We start from the raw sequence: 25,032 nt of genomic DNA, 5'->3' as shown, positions 1-25,032 counted from the left end.
AATTTGGGGGTGCTGTGGTCATGCTTTCAAGTACAAGGTTGCCATTGTGTGTTCTTTTTGCAATGCAGTAAGTCTTTCCATCACTTCATGTGACAGTAGATCAGTGGTATTCCTGGAATTAAATGCTCCAATGGGAAAAATGCTCCCTCAGGATAGTGTTATTCCCAGAGGAACTCTTTGGAGGGGAAGATTGGTCAAGGAGTAATGTTTCTTTAACTTTTATTCAAAAAAGAAGTAGAAGGAAGATAAAATCCTCAGCTAACATATCTTTCAAGGTAATACCACCCCTTGAACGTTCTTAGGAATTCACCCCCTGAAAATTAATCTTGTCTTCAGAAGCATATTCACCCCTCCCCACCTTCGCAAAACTTACAAAATTAACTGGGCTCAAATACTTCGACTGTTCCAAGAAACCATAGTTAAGATTAAGTACATTTTCGGGTTCAGATGGAAAGGTAAACTGCGGTTATTTTAAAACGGAAGTGAAGCCTCCAATCTCCTCCTTTCCACCAGAAGAGAGGGATGGGGAGCACACACACCCAAATTTCTCTGCAGCTCCTTCCTGTAACTAGAGCTTTTTGCTACGTTTGACTGCAGACACTATCCTGCACACACACTAAACTTTTAAGGAATGTTTAAAGCACATTTACCCCCTCAAATAATACCGGGCACCGTGGTTTACCCTTCACAGAGTTACAATTCCCAGCAAGCCTTGACAAACTACAGCGCCCATAATTCTTTGAGACGAAAAATGTGCTTGGGATGTATATGCAGCCTAAGCCACTAGGTCCATTCTGTAAACAACGGCAACAACCTTGCTTCCCTTCACAAAAGTCAAGCACGTTGTACTTTCCCAGAGGCACTTTGAATGACAAACAGAACCGCAACCAACTTTGTTCTCTTGGTGAAAGGGAAAGAAGGACACACTGATTTGAAAACAAAAATGGGCACATCTAAGTCTTGCACTGGGTGACTATTATCCTTCTCTCCCCACCCCACCCCCCGGGCTCTACTTTTTGGGTGACAGTTCTCCCTGACAAGGTGGAAATCATAGGCTCAAGCAGCACCGAGGAAAACAAGGAGCTCTCTCTGTCTTGTTCCACCTCTCCCAGCAACCCACCTGTCTTGCTGCGCTGGTGGCTGGGCTGGAAGGAGCTCAGTGCCACAGAAGTCACCGTGTCAGAGGTAGGCAATAGCAGAGGCCCATCCTGCTAGGAGGCTGAGTGAGATGGGTCCTATGTGGATGGTAATTAGAGGGTGTCAGTGGGCACCGCAAAGGCATTTCATCCTCTCTTTTTCCTGAGCTAAGGAAGGGGGAGGAACTTGAAGGCAAGCTTGTTTAATCTGCACTTTCTGAAATGATAGATGAACCAAATCACACCTGCCCTTTGAAATTCGCACTTCTATGAATTTTGCAGTGCACATAATGTGTACGAAAATGTGTACCCTGGAGTCAAACGTGCACCAAAAGACATGCGTAAGTACAAATAGGAGACAGAAATGCATTCTGTGAAGAAGAAGTGCTTTGTAAGAATGTGTGTATTGGGCAAAATTGTATACAAATATATGCATATTGGGAGAGATTTGCACTAAAATGCTGCTGGGTTTCATGAGGACTTGTTTTTATTTGTGGGGGGTATTTTTTGGTGCAAAGTGGCATGTGGAAAGGTGAAGAACTGAACTCGAGATTGGGAAAATGAGAATGGAGAAAAACCAAAATTGACAGATTCTCCCTTACCTACTTTTAGGTGTTGCCTGCCAACTTTTCCAGACAAACAGGAGATTTTTGAATCCAGGGGGTTATGTGGGGGCACAAAATGGAGGCGAGGTGGTACATTTTGGCAGCGGTCCTTTGGGACACTCTCTCTAAGGGTGTCCCAGTTTGGAGAGTACTCTCTTTCCAGGGCCTCCTAGCCAATGGGTTCCTGGTGGACAGGCTCCAGCCCATCAGAGCCTGGGTTGGGGTCCACCACGTCCGCTGGTGGTCTTCCGAATCCAGTGGATTCCATTGCCTCCATGTCAAGACTTATCTGCTGGTTAGGATCATGACAGGGAGGGCCTGAAGCATGAGTTTAGGGGCCATGAGCGTGGGAAAGCAAGGGCTCTGAGAAGACTGTACTGTCCCAGATTGTGGGGGAAGTAAGAACTTTGTATGAGCATTGGGGAAGGTTGTAGCTCAGTGGTAGAACATCTGCCTTTCCTGCAGAAAGTCCCAGGTTCAATCTCTGGCATCTTCTAGTTGGGTTTGGAGTTTCCTCTTCTCTGTAGCCCTGCTGCCAGTCAGTGTAGACAATACAAAGTTAGAGGACTTGTGGACTTTCAGAGTTCTGGGAAATCAGGGAAACAGGCATTTTGAAACCAGTTGTTTAGATCTGCCTTTTCTCCCTTCTCAAAATGACAATTGCTGACTGAGGCCTGGTATCCTCCTACAGGCTGCTCATGGCGGGATGATCACGGTGTCTAACATCACATACACAGCACGCCGTGAGGACAACGGATTGTCTCTGATCTGTGAGGCCTTCAATGAAGCCATCTTCTATGCCAAGACTGCTGCCGTGACCCTCCGAGTACAGTGTGAGCAGGAGGGATGTGTGTGTGTATGTCATTAGCAAAACAACATCAAACCTTGGGTTACATGAAAATATACTCAATAACCACACGAGACATAGCCGGCTGCACTCTTGCAAAATAAAGTATACTATTCACTGTATCATATAAATTTCAGCAGAAATGAGTCATAAAATTCAATGGAACAAGCAGAAGACCCAGTGGATCAGTTCATACTCTAATCAGTTCATGGATCAGGTCCACACATTGGCATGTGTCTGTTCCACCTGCATCAGTTCATAGAGTCCCAGCAATAACAAGTAGTTCCAGTTCCACAGAATCCTATTCCGAAGACAAGGATTTCTGGAATATAAACCTTGTTTCGCCGTCCTGGGCTTCATCAGTAGTACAGGTTATGGGTGATGCAAATAAATGCAAAAACAAGGCTTGTTATTAAAAACAACTACTTGCTATTGCTGGGGCTTTATGAACTGACGCAGGTGGAACAGACACGTACCAATGTCTAGACTGATCCATGAACGGATTAGAGTATGAACTGATCCACTGGGTCTTCTGCTTGTTCCATTGAATTTTATGACTCATTTCTGTTGAAATTTATATGATACAGTGAATAGTATACTTTATTTTGCAAGAGTGCAGCCGGTTACGTCTCGTGTGATTATTGTGTGTGTGTCATGGCAACAGTTGTCATGTGTGACGTGTTTTGAATCCCTCCTTCTAATATCTGTTTCCTCCTTCTCTTCCCCATTCTTGTTGTTGTCCTTCAGATCCACCTCAGAAGATCTGGATCGATGTGCCACCCCCAGAAACACGCTTTCGAGCTGGCACCGTAGTCAAGCTCACCTGCTTTGCCAGCGGTGGACACCCTCTGCCTCGCCTTGAGTGGTACAAGGTGGTCCAGCATTCCTGCCTCCAGGGCCAGCACTACCATTAGGCCGGGGTGGGAAACTTTTTCAGCCTGAGAGCTGCACCACAAGCCAATGGTGGTGTTCGGGGAGCAGAGGCAAAACTTGGCAGAACAATGAATGCAAATTTTATCTTCATACAATAGACACCCATCCTCATACTCTGTCTTCCTTCCTGGCAACCAGGGGGGGGTGGTGATCAGAGTTCAAGGGCATATGCCAGCCAGGCAAAAATACCCGAGGAAGTTGCAAAGCCAGGACAGTGAGGGGCATGGTCTGGGGTGAGAGGGTATGGTTGGGGAGGGGCTGTCACCCGGAGAGAGTCCCAAGGACTGGATAGGAAGGTCTGGAGGCCAAATTTGGCCCCCGGGTCTGAGTTTCCCCTCCATTGCATTAGACAAAGTGAGGTGACTGCCATGAATGGTAGATGTTGGGGGCAGTAGAAGCGACCCCATGGCTCTTCCTCCTAAGGACCCCTAGCCAGTCCTGTTAGAGGACAGAGCGATGTGTGCCCAATTGGCCAATCCCCCCAGAGTGGCTGCCTCTCCACTTACCCCCACTGCAATCTGGATTCTTCCTACAGGAGAGCAAAGTAGTGAGGGACAGGATAACTCCGGGGTCATCGGGGAACATTGTGTCCAAGGAATTGCTCCTCACCACGACTGCCAGCGACAACATGGCTACTTACTACTGCAAGGCTTTTGGAAATTCCAGAACCCCAGCGCTCACTGCAGAGACTCGTCTGCATGTCCAGTGTAAGCTTCAACACACATGAGCACCCTTCCGGCCTTGATCTGAATGGAGGGCGTGTTTTCAGGGGGACATGTGACTGAGAAATAAGAGCAAGATGCTCAGGAGAAATGTAACTGTCTACGGAATCACAGAACTGTAAAAATTTAATGGACCTCAAGGGACAATTCGTCGAACTCCCTGCAATTTCTGCAATGTCTATCAATGTCCACGTGGTTCCCAATCTATCTTCTCCACCCTGGGGCTGGGGCAAGGGCAGGGTGGTGGCAAGTCTGGGGCTGTTTGGGTACACTGGTGGAGCCAATCTGACTACTTCACTGGTGCACCTGCACAGCCCCTGCCTTGTAGCCACTTGCCCCAGTCGCATCCAGGCAGGCTGCAGTGATGCCAATGTCAGAAAGGTGGCCCCATCCCAGTGGATGGGGCACTACCAGGCCCACCAGGCAGCAGGAGAGACCTGATGCATACGGCCAAACCCCTTTCAACCCAACCAGTTTCATTGAAGGTGATGGAGCTTGAGACCCAACCAGTTTCATTGAAGGTGATGGAGCTTGAGACCGCCACCAATGATGGTGAGGCTGCATAAGCTCATTGTTTGCTCCAGACTAAACCATTGATGGGACAATGTTCCAAGCTGGCTGCTCTAAGGTGCCTTGTGTCCATCCTGCCTCTGTATGCAGAACCACAGTGAGCTGTCCGTGGTCCTGCCCTCCTCTGAAGCAGCCTGGGTGCCTGCTGAGGTTCACCAGAATATTGTGCAGGGTGCAAGGGCATAGGAAACTGCAATAGGCCAAGTTATAGCATCTAGCTCACTATTGTTGACAGTGATGGGCAGCGGTTTCCCAAGGTTTCAGGCATAATAAGTCTGTTTCCAGCTCTATCTAGAGAATGGTAGACCCCTGACCATTAGGTCCAGAAAGGGACCCCTGACCATTAGGTCCAGTCGTGACCGACTCTGGGGTTGCGGCACTCCTCTTGCATTATTGGCCGAGGGAGCCGGCGTACAGCTTCCAGGTCATGTGGCCAGCATGACAAAGCCGCTTCTGGTGAACCAGAGCAGCACACGAAAATGCCGTTTACCTTCCCGCCTGAGCGGTACCTATGTATTTATCTACTTGCACTTTGACGTGCTTTCGAACTGCTAGTTGGCAGGAGCTGGGACCAAGCAACGGGAGCTCACCCCATCACGGGGATTCGAACTACCGACCTTCTGATTGGCAAACCCCAGGCTCTGTGGCTTAACCCACAGCATCACCCGTGTCCCTCTATCTAGAGAAACCAAGGGTTAAACCTGAGACCTGTTGCATGCAAAGCCCCTCTCACACTGAGTGGCAGCTTTCACGCACAGGCTAGTAGAGGGTGCCTGGGAAGCCCCCCTGGGCTCCTTTGGGAGAAAGGGTGGGATATAAATAAATTAAAATTGATGAATCAAGCAAGCAAGCATCCTGGGAAGAAGACTGGGCTTTAGAACTCCTGACCTGCTAGCTTTCTAAATGCAAATGATTTATGATATGGGTGAAACCCATAATTATGGGATTTCCCTCTTCTATTATTTTAAAGTGATAGCATCCATAAAGAAGAAATTTTCTTTTTGGCTTGTTTGTTTCTGGTGTATTGATAAGCTCACCCCCCAAGAGTTGTGGCACCACGTGGAAAGATTGGACCTGAACATAGGAAGCTGCCTTTTACCAAATCACACCACTGATCCATCCAGCTCAGTCTTGTCAACATTGGATTGCAGGGGCTCTCCAGGATTTCCAGAAAAGAGGCTCTCTGAGCCATATCTCCTACCTGTACCTCAATGCAGAGTGCCTGAATACAGGCTTTATACGGCCTTCCCCAATCCACACCCCCTGTCAATTTCTTCTGAATGACAACTCCCATCATGGTCATCTGGAGGGCAGCAGGTTGGGGAAGGTTGGCATGGAGGGTAGAGCTAGGAGGTGGCGCCGAAGCCTGAGTCTTGACAGCCAGCCACTTTCTTTCCACAGTCCCGCCCCTAAGTGCAAAAATTACGGTGACAGCCAAGGAGCTCAAGCGTGGCCAGTCGGTGACACTCCACTGCAAATCGGGCAGCAGCAACCCTCCCGCCAGCCTCACCTGGCTCAAAGATGGGAAAAGGTAAGAGGATGTCTGACTTCCCCAATGCCCATCCTACATCAGCTTCACCTGCAGGTCTCTCTAGATCTTCAAAGGCCCTTGTCCATTTCTGCCAGGGCTAGTCCAATGCATTTTGGAACCTCCTTTGACCTCTCGCTCTTTGCTCCTCCAATTTGCTGGAAGATCTTAGGGCTTAGTCATGAACAAAGCTGACGAGGACACCCAAGTCTCTACAGCTTGTTTCCCTGTGTGTATTATTATTATTATTTCCACTTATAGTCCAGTTATTATCCAAAGTTCTCCAAGTGGTTTACAAGAGGTTGGTCTTCTTCAACCTTGGATCTCTGGATGCTGTCGGGTGACAGCTCCCTTCCTCCTTGGCCATTGGCTAAGCTGGCTGTGGATAATGGGAGTTGCAGTCCAACAGCACCAGGGGACCCAGAGTTGAAAAACACAGCAATAGGTTACATATAAATATAAGCATTGTAAGTAAGGCAGAGGGCCTTCTCGGTAGTGGCGCCCGCCCTGGGGAACACCCTCCCATCAGATGTCAAAGAAATAAACAACTATCTGACTTTTAGAAGACATATGAAGGCAGCCCTCTTTAGGGAAGTTTTTAATGTGTGATGTTTTATTGTATTTTAAATATTTGTTGGAAGCCATCCAGAGTGGGCAGGGTATAAATATTATTATTATTATTATTATTATTATTATTATTATTATTATTATTACTACTACTACTACCATAAAAATCATGCTCGGGAGTCACAAGTGGGCAGAGTTGCTGTTGTCCTTAGGTCCTTCTTGGAGGCTTCCCGTAGGCATATTTTTGGCTATTGGGAGAACAAAATTCTGGACTAGATGTGCCAATGGCCTGATCCAGCAGAGCTTTTTCTTGTTCTTATAAGTTCTTGATAAGTTCTTGCTAGTATTGTTTCTTCTCCAGGTTGAAGGCAAGTAACCCAGAGCAGAAGAAAGCAGAATTTGGGGGGTTTTCCACTTCAGGAAAGGTGACTCTGGTGGTGTCATCTGCAGATCATGGGACGAGAGTGGAATGCCATGCATATAGCTCTGTCCTCTCTGAAGGTGTGAATACCTTCTACCAGCTCACTGTCCTATGTAAGTACGAAGTAGGGATGGGAGGGAAATTCAGTTCAGTTTTACATTTGAAGGCGAAAACTACCTAAAATTAATACAAAGCTATCTAAGCCACACTTTCCGAAACAATGTGTGAACCGAAAAGCAGCCGCCATTCAAAATGCATGCCTCTCTGAATTTTGCACTGCAGTTCTCCAACCATTTTTGTAATGTGCATAGGCTAGAGTAAAATGTGCATAGAAATGCATGAAAATAACAAATAAAGGTGCATTGTATTAGGGAAAACAGCTTGCAAAGAACCTAGTATATTAGGCAAAACTGCATAAAATATGTATATGGAGAAATGTAAAATAAAATGTTGTTGGATTTTCACGAGGATTTCGAAAACCGTTTTGCAAACTGATGGAGAAATGAGGAAAGCAAACTGGAAGGAACAACCAGGAGCCGGGAGCTGTCACTCATGTGTGTCTTCCATGACCACATTGCAGTTCATTGGGCTGAAATTGTGGTTGATTTGTTTACAGTTTTAGCATGTGTTGTCCCCAGGCAGATGTAAGGCAACGTTTAGCTGGAGGGTCTCTGTGGAAGCTCTTTGAAATGTAAGCCTGGCTCTTTGAAATGTACCAGCAACAACCTGCCATATGCTCATATTAGACACCTTTGGGCTGCAAGAAGCAGGAGGGCGTCAGTGGGAAAGTCATCTGAGAATCTCTTATTCCTCTGCTTTTTGCACAGTTCCCCCAGAGTTCTCCTCTGAGCAGCCTCTAGTAGTGCAAGCTGTGGAGCACGGAGCTGTCCAGCTGCCCTTGCTGGTGTCGGCCAGCCCTCCAGACATCACCTATCGCTGGAGCTTCCTTGGTGAGGTACTCTTGACAGGTGGGTCCAGCATCATTCTTGGAGTGAAGTCCCAAGCTGTTGCTGTTATTTCATCACCAGTGTGCAGCTTTGCTGTCTCCAATGCCCACATGCAGTGGGAGGCAAATGAGATTGGTCCTTGCTACAAGGAGCTTACAATCAAAGGGCCAAATTAGATGGGGCATTAAACATATTTGCATTTAATTTGCACTTAAAAAAATGCAAATAGCATCCATGCAGTGAGTTATGATAATCACCTGGCTTGCAGCAAGTCGGGGGGAGTTTTAGCATTTCCTCCCTGGCTGCGGTTCTAAGGAAAATCCTCCTTTTGAAGCTATTTGCACTGGAAGGAAAAGACATTTGTTGACTAATACAGGGGTAGGGAACCTGTAGCCCACACATTGTTGCTGCACTATACTTCCCATTATCCCTGACTATGGGCCATGCTAGCTGGGAGTGAAGGAAGTTGGAGTTGAACAAATATATGGATGCCCACAGGTTCTCCATTCTGAGTTAACATGCCTCCTGGAATCCTTAGCGGGCTTCATCCTTCTGGTGAAAAAAGTGCCTTGCAGTGGAAGGGGAAATGGTACATGACAGCTGGGTGGGCCAGTGCCAGGAGCAATAAATCATACGGCATCAGTGAACTTATTCAAGGAAACAAGGTCTGCCTAGTGAGCACAGCAAGTCATCCCAGTAGGTCTTGCCCCTATGAGGCAGTTGTGGAGATTGAAGGTCCCACCTCCCCACAGTTGCCTAAGTCTCCTCCTCCCCTGGGTCCTTTCTAAGCAATCTGAGATTCCGTCACTGTGCCTGTCTTCGCACCTCCCTCTTCATAACTCTTCTGGTTCTGGGAGACCAGGAGGGAGGGGAGCTGGTTACTGCAGCAGGAGGAGACACCATGGCTTCCTCACCAGCCTGACTCATCTCTGCCTCTTGGCCTCCTCTCCTGCCTCTGATTCTGGACTGCTCTCTGCCCCCAGTTTCTCTGCTCACTGAACCCTGTTAGCTCACTGAACCCTGTTAGCTCTTCAACTTCCAATCCTCCCTCCTCCCAGGCTTTTCCCTCTGACCACTCATCATCGTCCCATCACCAACCCCTGGCTCTGAGACTTCTTCCCTTGGGGATTCCCCAGTTGGTGCCTCCTGCCACTCCTCTGCAGCCAGTCCATGACAGCCAGCCTGCTCTCTTTCTCTCTCTGGTCTGTTGCCCGCCTGTTCCTAACCCAGTGAAGACTGGTCCATTAGGTCCAGTTGGACATTGCCCCACCAAGCTCAGCTGCCTTCGGCTAGCCCCCACTTACTTACCTCCTTCATTGCAAGGGCTCTCAGCTTCCTCTTCCCGAGTCTCAGGGTTGCTTTTGTAGAGCTCAGCTGGGAGGAAGACAGGGACAAAATAACAGAATTAGTTCACTTTCCCTGCCATTGGCTCTGGCTCCCTGACCTCTGCGCCACCAGGTCCAACAGCCAACAGCCACCACTGTCCTTGGCCCTTGCTTGTATGCAATGCCTGCCTTAAGATTGGTCGCCTCTGTGCCTTCCTTAGAGGGCTCCCCACGGTACCACCTCCGGGATGGTGGCTCTCTGGAGATCTGGAACGTGACCAGGGCGGATGCTGGCAAGTACAAGATCTACTGTGAGAACCCAGAAGGCCACAATGAAACGGCCCTCTGGTTAGATGTGCAGTGTGAGTATCAGGTGGAGAGGGCCTACCATGTATTCAGTCACTTGAAAGATGAGGGGCCTCATCTGTGCTTTTCTGTCCTTTGCGATTATAGCTCTGGCATGCTCTCCTCTGCCTTCCTTTCTTTTGGCCTGGGTTTAGCTTCATGCCTACTCTTGGGAACCAATGCTACCTCATGCTCTCTCTTTGTGCGGTGGTGTAACATAGGAATGGGCAAATCTGTCGGTTTCAGTTTCCATCATTTCCCCAATCTTAAGTGCTATTTGCCACATTTCCAGTTACACACACACACACACACACACACACACACACACACACACACACGTGCATCCCTAAGGCAGTCGGATGGTGCCTTGCTCGCCTCCTTCTGGCAACTCCTGAAGCCCAGCCAGTGCCAGTCATATTGCTCTGCTTTCCTTTGGACCACATCAGCAAAGCTGAGAGGGGGTCTCGGTGTTTGGGCAACCCAAGACCTCCATACACCCTGGCCAGGTTTTTGCCCCAGGGAGGTGGTTTGAGTTCACTCCCAGAGGTGTGCACCATTCTCTCTCTGAACAGCTGGATGCCAACAACATATTCTCTCTCTCTCTCTCTCTCTCTCTCTCTCTCTCTCTCTCTCTCTCTCTCTCTCTCTCTCTCATCTCTTTATGGCATTTGTCAGCATTTTAGTGTTCATTTCTTTTCATATACACATTTTTAATGCCATCTTACCTAATGCACACACCTTCCCCAGCAATTTCCCTTAATATACACTAGTGGCCAAAATTGTGGAAACCTTTTGGAAGAAGTGTATTTCTGTGGTTTGATAGCTCACAACACCACTTTTTTTTGGAGTAATACCGTAAAATTACATATCAATGGAAAGATAATTTAACGAAGAATGTAAGGCAACAAAGTTTGTTCAGTTATCTGTATTCTATAAAAAGTTATAGCCAAATAACCAGAAAAAAGGAAGCACAACTTGCTTAGGTTGATACACAGTACAGTAAGCTTTCCTTCATTTGAGTGTAGCCAATGAGCATGAGTGTTTAGAGAGCCAATCAGGTATTATGAGCAATGAAACTTGGGAAATACACTTTCCCCAAAAGGTTTCCACAATTTTGGCCACTAATGTAATTCACTTTCATATGCAATGTTTATGAATTCTCTTTATTTATTATTGTCCACACTTTCCCCTGTTAGACATGTCTTTGGTTGGGAAACTGTATTGCTAAGTGCGAATTTTGCAGGATAGCTGCTTTGGGGGAGTACCTATTGTTTCAGGACGTGTGAATTAGGTAGGTTTGCATTAAGATGTGGACCAAATTGAAATTCTTGCCTGTTGATAGCATGCCACGTACCTCCCCCCCCCTGTGAATAGATTCACCATCCATCCGTAGCATTGGAGACCCAACCTATGTGGACCTGGGGGGCACAGCTGAGATTGAGTGCCAGGCGGATGCCAACCCCACACCTGCAAACATGTTCCAGTGGAGATGGCTGGTAAGTGGCTAGTCTAGACCAGAAGCTGAAGTTAAGAGTAGAGAAAGACTTTCTGTTTGCTTCAAGCTTTTACCCTGTGCCCTGCCGATGATGCTGGACTACAAATCCCATTATTGCCAACCATTGGGCATGCTGGCTGGGGCTCATGGGAGTTGGAGTCCAACTATATCTGGAAGGCCGCAGTTTCCTGACCTTTCCAGTCCAAGGGCCACACTTCCCTTGTGGATAACCTTATAGGGGCCACACGGCAGTCCCGGGTGCGCCCAGAGCCAAAATTGGGTGGAGAAATGGATGTGACTCTGATCTACATTCCAGCCATTCAAACAGCCGCATCTCTCCATCCTTGATGCAGGGGAGCAAGAGTCATCACTTCAACTGTGTCAACAGTTCGATGACACAGTCCAAACAGGCAAGAGCACTGAAGGCGGGTGTGGAGCACGGCTGGTAAAGGGTGTGGTTTTGTGACCTAGAGAAAATTCTGAGGACCAGATGAAGAGGTTCTGGACAGGGCCGACCCACCCATGGGGTGGACTGAAGCAACTGCCTCGGGTGGCAGAGTCCCGCCTCTGTGGATAATCCCCCTGCCATTGCCAGAGTCGCGTAGTTAAAGTGGCTTCTGGTGAGATCTTGTGGAGTTTGTGTAGGATCTCGCCAGAAGCCTCTGCCATGCCACCTTGGTAAGTGGAGGGGGAAGTGGTGGGGTTTGGAGGCTTCAGGCGGCAAAACAGGCTAGGCTGTCCCTGAGCATGGAGGGCCTGCAGGCTGGAAGTTTTCCACCCCTGCTTGTCCTCACTCCCATCCAAAATGCCACAACAGAGGCAGTTACTTGTGAGATATATATATATATATATATATATATATATATTCAGGCTAGGAATGGTACAAACTTAGCAGCACACTCAGGGTCCATAAGACATGAATCCAAAGTACAGCAACAACAAAACATTAAGCTACTTTATTCTTTCAGCCAAGAGTCTCACCAGACTATTTATTTCCGCACTTGGCTGCAATATATTCCGAACTCCGATGCAGTGTAGAGCATCTTTTACTCTCGATGCCAATAGGTTTGCGGGTTTGTTGGCTCTGCATTTCATTAATGCTTTTAGAAATTGTTTATCGCACTTGCATTTGTATTGATTGTATTGTGCAGTTTTTATTATTAGGTTCTTTGCCGCTCTGGGTACTTTTAGTAGAAGAGAGGGATATAAATAAACAAATAAATATTGGCAGCTCCATTGTGGCGGTAAACAAAATTGAAACCCACTGCACCATGGTTAGTTTCCTACAGCTTTGCTTCTGCAGAGAACCAGACAGTCCTTACTCTGTTAAGCTGATGTGGCTCTGCTCTGCTCAGTGAGGTGAGCTTTTCCTCCAAGCCTAACTTAATAGCAAGTAAAACTGGTTTTCTTTCTTCTTTTGCAGATTAGTGAGGAGTGTCTGGCACTGCCAAGGAATATTTAAGAACCCAAAATACTGTGATTTAAAAATGACTAGTGTAATTTGTAAGCTTAGACCCATCATGGCAAAAAATAATGGGTGAAGTCATGCCAAAGTCACATTTCAGTCCACCATCTTGAATCAGAATGGTGCCAGGCACCCCAAAGTTGGCAAAGACTGCCGCCCCCCATCTCAGGAAACCTCACACCAAGTTTTGCTACAATAACTTGGAGGTGGGGCAAACCCTTGCAAAAAAAAAGAAAAGAAAAGAAAAAGGGCAGTCAGACCAGAGTCATGTTTTGTTCTGCCATCTTGATCCAAACAGCTGCCAGAACCCAGGTTTCAACATAGAACACTCCCTGTCATCTTAGGAACGCTTGTCTGGGTTTGATGATGGTGTCTTGAAAGGCAGCTGAACATATAGAGAACCAATGGACAACCCCTTTTCCAAAATATATAGCAGATCTATTTATTTATAAACCACTTCACAGCCAAAAGCTGTGTATAGTATGCATTGCATAATAAGATCAAATGAGATAAAACAAAAGATTACAGGCTCTGTAGACTAAAATAAATAAAATAAAATACTTTCTACACAGTATATTTCTACAATTGTACATGCTTCTTTTCTAGGTGCTGGCAGTTGGAAGATGCTCACTTTAATGGAATTATTATTATTTTTTGCCTGCAGCTCCTAGCCAGTTGACACAACCCCGTTTCTTAAGTGAGGGGCAGGGATTATTGTCAGTGAAAGTGACAAGTCAGTTTTTGTACCTAACAGGCAGGCAGGGAAGGCTCCAAGGATATGCTGTCATTTTGTGTGAACTGATATTCTTTGAGAGCAGGGGTAGGTAACCTTTGGCCCTTCAGAAGTTGCTGAACCACAACTCCCATCATCCCTGGCCACCAGCCATGTTTGGTGGGCCTGATGGGAATCATAGTCCAGCAACATCTGGGGGGGCAGAGGTTACCCACATTTGCTTTGTAGGACCTTCCTCAACCTGGTGCCCCCCCAGACGCTTTGGAGTACAAGTAAAATAGTGATGGGGACTGTTGATTTGGTGACCCAGTCGAGGCCAGTGGGTGCCATGCCAAACCCTGACCAATGCACTAGCCCTCATTGGGTCCCCCCAGTCAAGGTTCAAATTTGCTCAGTGGCAACCCAGAGGAGCAAGGAGTAAAGCTTAACCAGCAAAACCCACAGATTCAAGATTAGGACTGGAACAAATAGCTTGGTTTATTATTGTACAAAGCTGAACAGTTTTATGAAATGCTATTCTGAAAGTTTATAGGACTTACAGAAAATAAAACAAAATATATAAAATAAAACGTCTGAAAATAAAACAATTTACATTTGATGAAATGTAAAGCAATTAGACGTCACTTGCATAAATTAATTAATGGTTTAGTAATGGTGTGAGCTAATAAATAGCACTGAGAAAGCAATTGATCTGAGCAAGTTACACGGTCTCCTCCTATCCTCCTACACCTAGTTCTAAAACTATTCCGTAGTAGAGTAGATCAATAAATTTCATAGCTACCAGTCCAAGACAATAGGTCAGACTTCAGCTGGGTGATACACACAAAGATGCATAGGTGGGAGACAGAAAGAAAGAGGAAGAAATAGAAATCATACACCCAACTTACTTGCACAGCCCTCAAAGAACTAACTAATCCCTCCCCCCCCACATACAGACATTTTTGTATCAACCAGTAATTGGAAATGGGGCTGGGACTTTTCCATCAATTTTGCATAATTTCACTACTTGTGTAGGCAGATCGTCATAAGACGTGGAACATGAATGGCCATAATCTACTTGGGAAGGGGGAGAAAAAAAGAGAGCAATTGAGATACCTGCTGTATCACTTATTCTCCACACAGGGCACATGGGCATATGCCAGCTGTCGTGGGCTGACTGGATGCCAAGGAGTGGTGGGAGGCACCAGTTGAGGGACCCCAAAGGAAACCCCCAGGGGAAGAAGGCTCAGAGCCAGGGAATTGATGGTGGGATGATGATGAGTAGTCAGAGGGAAAAGAGGGAGCAGACTGGGAGGAGGAGGTGTTGGAAGCTGAAGAGGCAACAGGGTTTAGTGAGTGGGAAGAGGCTGTGGCAGAGAGCAGTCCAGAACAAGAGGCAGAAAAGGAGGCTGGAGAGGAAGGGGGCAAGAGCCAGAGTCAGGCTAGTGAAGAAGCTGGGGGAGGGGTATCCTCCTGCTGCTGTTATCAGCTCCTCTTCCCCATAGGTCTCTGAGCGGTTCGCAGGATAAAATTGCAATATAAGATGAAGGAGTGCTGGAGAATGAACCAGGGGAGGAGTCTTAGAGAGTGATGGGAAGATGGAGACCTTTTTTCCTCGCAACTGCTTCTTTGGGGCAAGACCTACTGGGAACAGCTGCTGTGATCACTAGGCCTGAGCTGTTTTGATTTCTTTGAATAAAGAAATAATCAAGTCAGAAATTAAATAGTTATAACAAAAGGGGAAAAACCGCTATGGAAAATTGCTTAGAATTTTTTTTTTACTCTCTAGCACCACCTGGTGTTGCATGTTTCTAACATATTCAAATCACTGTTTTGTTTTAAACTAATGTAGCTGAGTCCCAAGTGTTTTATTGTTGACCTGCTCCTGACTCTGGCTCCTGAGACCAGCCCTGGCTTGCCAAAATTACCGGCTTTCATTTTTGCTTTGCCTTCGTGGCCATTTGCTGTGACTCTCCACTCAAAGTGCCAAGAGCAGCAAAGGTCCAGGCAGCTTACACAAAAATGACACAGACGGGAGATAGCGTTGTCCACCTTAATCCATTATGGCTGCACCATGGTGTTCATTCAACTTTCTATAATGGCTGAGAGTGCAAGCCTAGGTGGGCCCAGATTAACAGGGAACCTCCCCATTTGTCCCATGAGGCTATTTCAATGAAGGTACGTTCACCTGTTCTATACCTAATGTGTACGATATCAGATGTGGGGCAGGTAAAGATGCAGCTGGGCCACAAAGGGGTTTGCAGGTCAGCTGTGGGCTGGGCTTTGCAAGCTCTGACAAGAAGCTGATCATTGGGGCTTGCAAAGCACCTTGCCTTAAAAATATTAAAATTCTTATGAGTGTTACTGAAGGAAAGCAACTGACTAATATCCAGAGTGCAGCCCGGATTTCTGCGGAGAGAGGCTTCAGTTCTCAAGCGTGCTCCAGTCAGTACTAAGAATAGATCCCTCTTATCTTGATATTGTACCCAGAACGATTTGGAGCAGAGCCTGGAAGAGCTGGGGATTGAACTGCAGTCGGATGGGCTGGTAGGGCGACTTCGAGTCCAGGGCGCAAATCGAACCCATGCTGGACTCTACGAGTGTCAGGCGGACAATGGGATCTCCCCAGCAGCAAGGAGTAGCGCCCGCTTGATTGTTCGATGTAAGTTTCCTCCTTAGTATTTCTGCAACCCCAACCTCTATATTTTGCCCTGCCCCACCTTCCCTGTGTCCAATGTCCACCACTTATTTCATTCCAATCAGGCCCGTCTTAACCACATCAAGCGCCGTGGCACAAAGGTCCCTCTGCTGCCCCCCCCACCTCACCGCAGACACAGAGGAGGGACATGGCATGGGCGGGCTGGGTGCTGAGGGTGGGCTGGGCTCAGGGGCGCCGCAGCGGGTGGGCTGGGCTGCTTGGTTGTCCTCCGGGGCGCCGCCGTCGCCTCCTCCTGCGCGGAGGCCTCTGCTGGGGGGGGGCGGCGGTGTCGCGCAGTGCTCGGCCTCTTGTCCTCCTCATGCCCCCGACCTGACCCAACCCGCCAGGCTGAAGCTGGGACTCGAACCCATGGCGGGCGGGAGGGAGGAAAGGAGCAGGGTGAGCGGGAGGGTGGTTGGGCTGTCTGGTGGGCAGAGCGCGGCTGCCGTGGACGCAGCAGTGCGGCGCCCCCTGGCGGCCCGGCGCCCATGCACATTGCGCCACCCAGCCTTGCCTTAGGGCCGGCCCTGATTCCAATTATATAAAGAGTAAGATATAAAGATATTGGGTTGTAGCCAATGCTGGTCTTACTCTGAGTAAACCCACTAAAATTCATTGACATGACTAACTTGAGTTTATTAATTTCAGTGGCCTACACTGAGTAGCTGACTAGAACCCATTGAGATCTATAATACTAGGAGGCTTGCAAACAGTAATAGAGCAACCCAATGCTCAAAATTAAGCAGGCCGGCTGGACTTTTTACTTATTGAACAAAATGTATAGATTACTTAATTTAAAAAAAAGCAAAAGCCCCCCAAGCTGTTGTCATAAAATGGCGTGAAATTTTTATCAAAAATTACAGCTAAAATTAACATTCTTTTTTGTTTTTTGAACAAAACAACACGTTTTTTGAACGTGTGTTGTGAAATGATCAAAAATACAGATAGAAGCAACAAAATTTAAAACTGAGCCCATGTAATAAAACTCCACAATACATAGCACTGTGTTCAACTCAGTTCTGCTCAGAGAAAACTCACTGAAATGAATGGGTCTAAGTTATTTGTGTCCATTACTTTTACAGGGTCTACTCAGACTAACTTGGGATTCAACCCCTTGAGCTCGTAGAGTAGGTCCACTGGAAATGCCCATTAGTTTCAGTTGGTCTGTGTAGGACTCGCATCGGACACAACTCATAATTCACAATACCCACTGATTTACATAAACTTACACAGTAAAATTGAAACAAGAATTAAATACTCTGGTTTTATTGCTTTTGAAATTGGAGCTGAAACTCTGGTGGCTGTTGCAAATATGCTCAGTCTCATCATAGACCATTCCTTTATGAATGCTGCAAATACTCTCATGATTTCTTCCTTGTGCTACTCCCCTCACTTGCACCCCAGACCCACCAGAGATCATCAAGAGCCCTGGAATGCGGAAAGTGGCGGCTTCAGGAGATGGGAGAAGCCAGGCTGCGCTCCAGTGCCGAGCTCAAGGTGTTCCCACTGTGCACTTTAGCTGGGCCAAGAATGGTGTGTCCCTTGACCTTCAGAGCCGCAGGTGAGAGTTCTCAGGTGAACAGGTATGTGAGCAGGGAACCTGATAACAGACATGAGAAGGGATAGAAGAATCTGTCAATTCTGGTTCTTCCATTTTCTCATTTTTCCAGTCTTAAACTCAGTTCTCCACTTTTCTGTAGCAATTTGCCCCCCCCCCCTTAAAAAAAAAGAAAAATAATGCATGAAAATTATTTAGCCTTTTGGTGCAAATTTTGCCTAATAAGCACATTTTTGTATGCAGTGTTGACTGCTGTACACATTTTTGCAAGCAATTTGCAGAGTGACTGGGGCAACCCAGCCAGGTACCAATATAATAATAATAATAATAATAATAATAATAATAATAATAATAATTTCCCCAGATATAATGCCTATTTGCATATCTACACACTTCCCCCAAGTATATGCATTTTTGTAAAAATTGTCTGGAGAACTGCCCTGCAAAATCCGGATAAGTGCAAATTTCAAAGCCTGTCTGTGTTTCGGTTCTTGTAGTGTTTTGGAAGGAGCAAATTTGATAAGTTTGACTTTAAATGCGGAATGAATCAAATTGCTCCTCCCATCCTTAATCAGGAGCGGCTCATCCTGTGGGGCGGAGCCACAACAATAACCTCCTGGCGAAAACACTGCTGCCGTATACCAAGAAGGGGCAGTGGCGAGGACACGGTTGTACAGATGCACTGGTGGGTACATTAGATTGGCTCTGCTGGTGCATCTGCATGGCCCCAACCTTTCTGCCACTTCCCCCTTCTCCATCCTGGTACACGTCAGCAATGGTGCTGATGAGAGGTTCGTGTGGTGGGTCTTCCCTCGCTAGGTGGGCCACTGCTGATAAGTGAGGATGCTGTTGCGGTTCCTGTCCTGCTCACAGGTTTTTCCGCCATCTGATTGGCCACTGCGAGAACAGGATGCTGGAGTAGATGGATCTTTGGCTTGATGCAATGTCCCAATGTCCAGCAACAGCCAAAGGGCTGCATCCCTGCTGTAGGGAAACAGAAAGCGAATACTGTAATGGGAGCCATGCTACTAAAATGTTCAGTTCAGTTCTGGCTTAGATTCAGTTCTGGCTTGAAGTTTGTTCTGACATGGATGCTGGCCAATCGAAGCAAATAAAGACCCGGCAAGAGGTCTGGTAGTCACCTGGAACCGGCCCAGTTCTCATTGAATTGGGGAAAGTTTAAAATACCATTAATGTTCCTGTGCTGATTTGCATAGCAGAATGGGGGTGGAGCAGCCTAACGCGTCTAATTTGTTCCAGCTAAATGTCAGCCATAACCCATAAATAGTATGAAGCATGTCTGAAATTAAAAATAACCAGAACACTTATCTGTAAGTTCATGCTTTATATATAAATTAAAAATGGGATTTTATTTTATTTATTTATATATATATATTAAAAAAAACATTTCAGGCAAATTCCACTCCTAAACCTTAAAGCAATTTTTATCCTGTTTCCTGCTTTAGGCATTTTAAGGGCAGGAGCTATTGTTGGCTACTAACCCAGATGTCTTTGCGCTACCTACACTGCTGGAGGCTATGTGCTTCCAAATGCCATTTGCTGGATACCTCAGGATGAGAGGAAGATGCTGCTCCTCTCAGGTCCTACTTTTGGCTTCTCCTGGGCATCTGGTTGGCGACTGTAAGAAACAGGAGGCTGGATGGGATGGGCTACTGGCCTGATCCAGAAGTCCATTATTACTACTACTACTACTATTATTATTAAAATTTATAGACTGCCCTTTGTAAAAAAACAACAATTACAGGGCAGTTTACAACATAGAACATAACAAAAATACAGTATATATGTGCAAACGTAACATTATATCTATACAATACCAAAAAAATATGCAAACCAATTGGCTCCACCTCTTTGTGGGGACGCGTTGTGGGCGAGCCACCAAGCCTCCCCCCTCAGTGTGTGTCCTGCCCTACGCTGGGGAGACCCAGCCATGCCAGGTAGCCAAGCGGCCAATCAGGCGACTTGGGGGCGTGGCCTGGGCCAATTTAAACCATGGGGCGAAGCTGAATCGCCCCTTTTCAGCCTCGCACCCATTAACATTAACCTAAAATTCTGTGTCTTTGTGTCATTATTCTCATGGGGGCGGCTTGGGGGCTTTGACATGCAAACGCAATTATAAGTATAAGGAATGCATGCTAAAATACAGATTATCCTGCGCTAAGTTATTACCTACTCATCTCAGGTACAACTAAATCAGTGCTATTTTTCTACAAAAAGAGGTGCCAGAACTCCCCATGAACCTTGTTATCTTATAATGACAATGGTGCCCACGTGAGAGGTGTTGGAACTGAGTTTCGGCTTGGAAAAATAGCCCTGACTTTAATAGATGTGTATTAAAGCGACGTCTTAAGAAATAAGGGAGGGAGGGAATCAGCAGTACAGAAGGTACAGAAGCAGTGCAGAAGGACACACTCTTCTCTCTTTGCAGAAGTAGCTCTTGATCTCCAACTCCGCAGAAAATGAAGTCCTTATGTTCTTATTGACAGAGTGCTTCATTACATTGCAACTTGCCTTCAGCTTCTGTTTTCAATGGGCGAACTGAGATATCATTTGTGTTTTGATCTTGAAGTACGTATCTGAACCTGAGAAGAGCCCTTGCTGCATCAGACCAATGGCTCACCCCCACCCAGCATCCTGATCTCACAGTGGCCAGCCGGGTGCCTACAGGAAGCCTGCAAGCAGGAACTGAGAGCAATGGCAACTGCCCACACTTGTGTGACCCCCAGCAATTGGCACTGAGGGAGCAATGACTGTGGAGGGAGAACATAGCCATTGTGGCTGGTAGCCATTGATAGCCCTATCCTCCATGAAAGATCTGGAAAGATGGTCAATTGGTAGGAGACTGCCCTGCTAGCACAGTTGGTAGAGCATGAGACTCTTAATCTCAGGGTTGTGGGTTTGAGCCTCACACTAGTCTACCTAAACCACTCCAACTCTATGATTTCTTAAAGGAGTAGCTGAGGAATGGTAGAGGCAGCAGTGACCGAAAGCTGGGTGGGTGGGGAACTTCTCCCGGTCATCTGCAAGACTCACAGCAAACTTGACGTAGACTTGGTGGATGAATAGCAGGTTTGGCAACTCCCGGAAGTCTAGCTGATGGAGTGGATGTCTTGTAAGTAGACGTTCTTGGAGAGCTTGGGGACTCACTCATTGTCAAATTCATGCCTGGAGGACTAGTTGATCCTTGTGTCCCTTCCAACTCTACTATTCTAGGATTCTGTTATTCTTTTCTACCTGATCTCTTGCTGTCATTACCTTCTTCCAGGTATACTGTGGCTGCAGAACATGAGGGCTCCCTGCACACCAGCACCTTAACCATTGCCAATGTGAGCGCCGTTCTTGACTATGCCACCTTTACCTGCACAGCCAGCAATGAACTCGGCACAGATACCCTCGACATCCAGCTACTTAGTACCAGTAAGGACAAATGGGCCACTAAGATCTAAGCTGTAGACTTGGCATGTGTATCAACTGAATATGAGGGGCAAAGATTCACTATCCCTTTTTAAAAGTTCTTAAACAGTTGATCTCTTTCTCACCAGGCCGCCCTGACCCACCATCAGGGCTAAAGGTTGTAGGTGTTGCCCACAACTGGCTGGCTTTGGAGTGGACCCCTGGCTTCGACGGAGGGCTTCAGCAAAGCTTTCGTGTCAGGTAGGAGTCATTTGGCAAAAGCCACAAACATTAGACTAAAAGTAAATAAGTCTTTGTCTGGCTTCAGAAAACCACTTCCGTGTCTCGCGGAGGTGGCGTTGTGGGCAGGGACCGACCCAACCTTCGCGAGAGGCTGTGTACTCAGCCTTCTCGCGAGATGGGGTTCCCGCCTCCGTCACACCCGGATGGCCAATAGGGCCGGCTGGGAGGCGGAGCTTTGCCCGCGTTTAAATCGGGGCGGAGGCGGGAACTCTGCCTCTCTTCTCCCCGGTAGCCAGAGCAATCGGATCAGCCTTTTGAGCTCCCGATTGCTTTACCTTGCCGGTTCACCCTCACCTTGCGGCTTCAGCATTTTCTTTGCAGGCTATTCACGATCGTCGGAGCGGTGTGGCCTTTTTACTGAAGATTTGCAGAAGCGCCGCTAGCGCTTGCCGGCGCCGCTCCTACTCCCGCTGAACAGCTGATCGGCGGTGCGTGGGCGGGCAGCTTTAAGAGGGCCGCGCGGTTGGCGCTTGCCTTTTCGGCCGCGAGTGCTCGCCCTCTTCCTTCTGCGGCCAGTGGCCGGGAGGCCCCAGCGGCGGAGGGGTCCTCAGCCGGCATCCAGCGAGGCGGAGCCATCCGAGGCTCGCCTCCCCACCGGGCGCGTAGCCCGCTTTGTACAGCCAGGGGCCGTTCGGAGCATCGCCAGCGTTGCCGGTCGAGGCGGCTGCCTCCCGGCGACCTATCCAGCCAGCAGTCGTATTTCAGCAGCGAACGTCCCGGCGGAGGTGGTGAGCTTTACGAGCGCGCAGCTTTGATCGTGCGGGGCTGTGGGGTTTCCACCTACTCCGTTCCCCTGCGACTTGGGCTCTCTGTTGTTAGTCCTCAGTAATCTTGTGATTTAATTCTATTTACTGTTCGTTTTAGGGCACGTGGGGTCTCAGCAGACTTAGTTTAATTTTATATTCCCCCCCTGTGACTTGTGCTCTCCTTTGTTCTCTTTTGTTCGTTCCCAGCAATCTCACGCTTATTGTAGTTCCCGTGCAGTTTAGGGCACGTGTGTCGAGGCAGCCATTTCAGGTGAGGGCAGACTCACCACGTGGATTGGCCTTGGCGGCCATCTTGAGGAGGTCATAGCGTGCAGGCCTCAGCGGCCATTTTGGTGCCCCCCTCCTGAGGTTTCCCCTGCTTAGTCGCAGCTGCCTGTGGGGTGGCTCTGGTTTGCCTTTTCTCTGCCGCCATAACTTTGATAAGGCCCATATATGTTTATATTCGTTACAGGCATATTGTGTGATTGAGCGTGTGTGGGAATAATTAACCGCGACTTGCCTACTGGCGGAATTGTATGAGGCTTCTCTGCCCATTTACTCAGTTGTCTGCTCCCTCTGTTTATTTGCATTTTCGCGTCCCAATTGCCTTAGTTGCTTATTTCCTCTGTTAGTTACCATTTCTCGTGTCTAATTGCCTTGTTTTTTCCTGGTGTTGTTTATTCCTTGCGTTGATTAGGATTATTTGTTTCATTTTTCCCCAAGTGCGAAAGCGGTTTCCTTCCCTCCCGGTTGATCTGCTCGGGGAAAATTTAATTTAGTTTTTCCCTGGTTGTTTCCTCAGGGTATTAATTAGCCATTTATTCATTTTTCCTCTTTCTAGTTTGTCACCCGCTGGGTAATTTGTTATACCTGAGGTTTGTGGCCTTTGCTTATTTATTCGGTTAATTATAGTGCACGTTTAATTAGGCAGATCTGGCAGCGGGGGCGTAATTAGCATTGCAGCTTCTATTATTAAATTACAAGCGTTTCGCTTCCGGTGGTCTCCTTAAGTGCTTGTAGTTACCTCCAAGAGGATGCCTTCTGGACGCAGTATGCGCAGCAAGTCCGCTAAGGGTGCTGCTTCCGCAGGGGCTGCTGTCGATGCCTCATCAGGCCCGGCTCCCTCTTTTAACCCCGAGGCTTTGGCCCAAGTGGCTTCCAATTTACAGAATATTTGCAATCAGCTGGGACCGTTGTGCTCCACTCTTGCCCCTTTATGTGTATCTCTCGCCTCCGCGAGCAGAGGGGCCCAGAATGGTATTAGCAATACCCAAGCCGGCGTTCCTGAAACCCCCCCGGGCAACACTCAGTTATCTAGCTCTTCCCTCTCTTTCTTTAGCTCGCAGTCCAGTGGGGAGGTGGTCCTGGGCTCTCAGCAGGATATGGATAACCAGCCGGGTACATCGGCTACTTCCCTACAGATCCTTCAGCAGAACCGTCAGCAGAGTCAGGCCATAGCGCAGGATTCGATGGCCCTACAGGGCACATCCGCTTCTATCTTGCAGCCCGCTCAGCAGGCCCAGACCATGGCTCAGACCATGGCTCAGGGCATACAGCCCGGCCCGCGTCACACTAACCCCCCCCGGGCTGCCTTGCTTCAAACCTCCCAACAGGATTTGAGGGCCCAGCAGGGCACGTCGGCTTCTTTCCTGCAGCACGCTCAACAGGCCCAGACCATGGCGCAGGGCCTCCAGACCTCTTCAGCTAGCCTGCCCCAAGCCTCTCATGATCAGGTTCGCACACCAGTCTCGCCCCTCATGTCTGCTCAGACCATTTCAGACCTCTTTAGATCCCAATCCTCGCAGGCCCATTCCGGGCCTCCTTTGTTGGTCGCGGGGTCGATGGCATCGCGGGAGGATGCTGGCACCCGGTCGGTGGCCGAGCCCCTCGGAGAGCCGGCGGGGGGTGAGGCACCTCGGGCTGGAGGAAAAGCAAAGAAGAAGACGGAGAAGAGGAAGCGCACCAGGAAAGACGACTCGGATGAGGACTCAGGTACGTCTTCCGACTCTGACACGGAGGTTCCCATGGAGGATTACTGGGGGGAGGCAGAAGAACAGATGGGTCTTCCGGTCTGGGTGCATAGGAGGAGGGCGAGCTCCCACCGCAGGGGCTTTAACGGCACGCTGGAATGGCGGGATGGTGGGTTGGTGCCTGAGGTTAAATCCTCCACCAATTCAGACATTGACATAATTGTGGGTTCTCACCTGTCTAATCGTAAACGTGAAAAGATCTTGAATGGCGATTATATCGATGTTTTTACGCTGCTGCCCCTATCACAAATGTTGGGAAAAGGAGAAAAAAGGAAGCAATTCGGTAAGCGTAGATATAGAACCCCGCGTGCTGACCGTACTTTTGAGAATTGGCAGACGGGTATTCACATTTGGGCTGCAGTAATCGCAGCAGCATACCCCAAAAGGGCAATGCATTTGTGGGCCTACATAATAGATGTCAGGCTGGCCTATTCAATGGCGGGGGAAGCGGCGGCTCTTAACTACGATGAAGATTTCCGTAGAAACGCCTCTCAGAACTCAAGGACGCGTTGGGACCAAAGGAATCAGCACTACTGGAGTAACCACGTGGTGCCCTTTGTCGAAAAGAAGCAGGCGGAGCCTCAAAAATCAGCCAGGTTTGAGCCCAGGAGGGATCCGCGTCGCAGGGTCTGCTGGGAGTATAACAAGGGCCTCTGTCAGAGGCC

General features: G+C 48.0%; 1 protein-coding gene across 1 annotated transcript in view; it reads left to right on the top strand.

Annotated features, from left to right (window-relative positions):
* The window catches only part of NPHS1 (NPHS1 adhesion molecule, nephrin), a 51,743-nt gene that overhangs the window by 11,665 nt on the left and 15,046 nt on the right, over positions 1-25,032 (top strand). Inside the window, exons 9-22 of the mRNA XM_060276449.1 lie at positions 1,028-1,185; positions 2,433-2,574; positions 3,336-3,460; positions 4,057-4,228; positions 4,718-4,795; positions 6,215-6,344; positions 7,270-7,442; positions 8,157-8,297; positions 9,823-9,963; positions 11,321-11,442; positions 16,109-16,280; positions 17,721-17,877; positions 21,161-21,312; positions 21,438-21,549. Of these exons, the coding sequence (XP_060132432.1) occupies positions 1,028-1,185; positions 2,433-2,574; positions 3,336-3,460; positions 4,057-4,228; positions 4,718-4,795; positions 6,215-6,344; positions 7,270-7,442; positions 8,157-8,297; positions 9,823-9,963; positions 11,321-11,442; positions 16,109-16,280; positions 17,721-17,877; positions 21,161-21,312; positions 21,438-21,549 (1,975 nt within the window). The remainder of the gene's footprint in view (positions 1-1,027; positions 1,186-2,432; positions 2,575-3,335; positions 3,461-4,056; positions 4,229-4,717; positions 4,796-6,214; positions 6,345-7,269; positions 7,443-8,156; positions 8,298-9,822; positions 9,964-11,320; positions 11,443-16,108; positions 16,281-17,720; positions 17,878-21,160; positions 21,313-21,437; positions 21,550-25,032) is intronic.

Source organism: Zootoca vivipara, chromosome 6, assembly GCF_963506605.1.
Source record: "Zootoca vivipara chromosome 6, rZooViv1.1, whole genome shotgun sequence".
Classification (NCBI taxonomy): Eukaryota; Metazoa; Chordata; class Lepidosauria; order Squamata; family Lacertidae; genus Zootoca; species Zootoca vivipara.
Note: the sequence above shows the minus strand (reverse complement) of the source record. Positions and strands in the feature narration are given on the sequence as shown.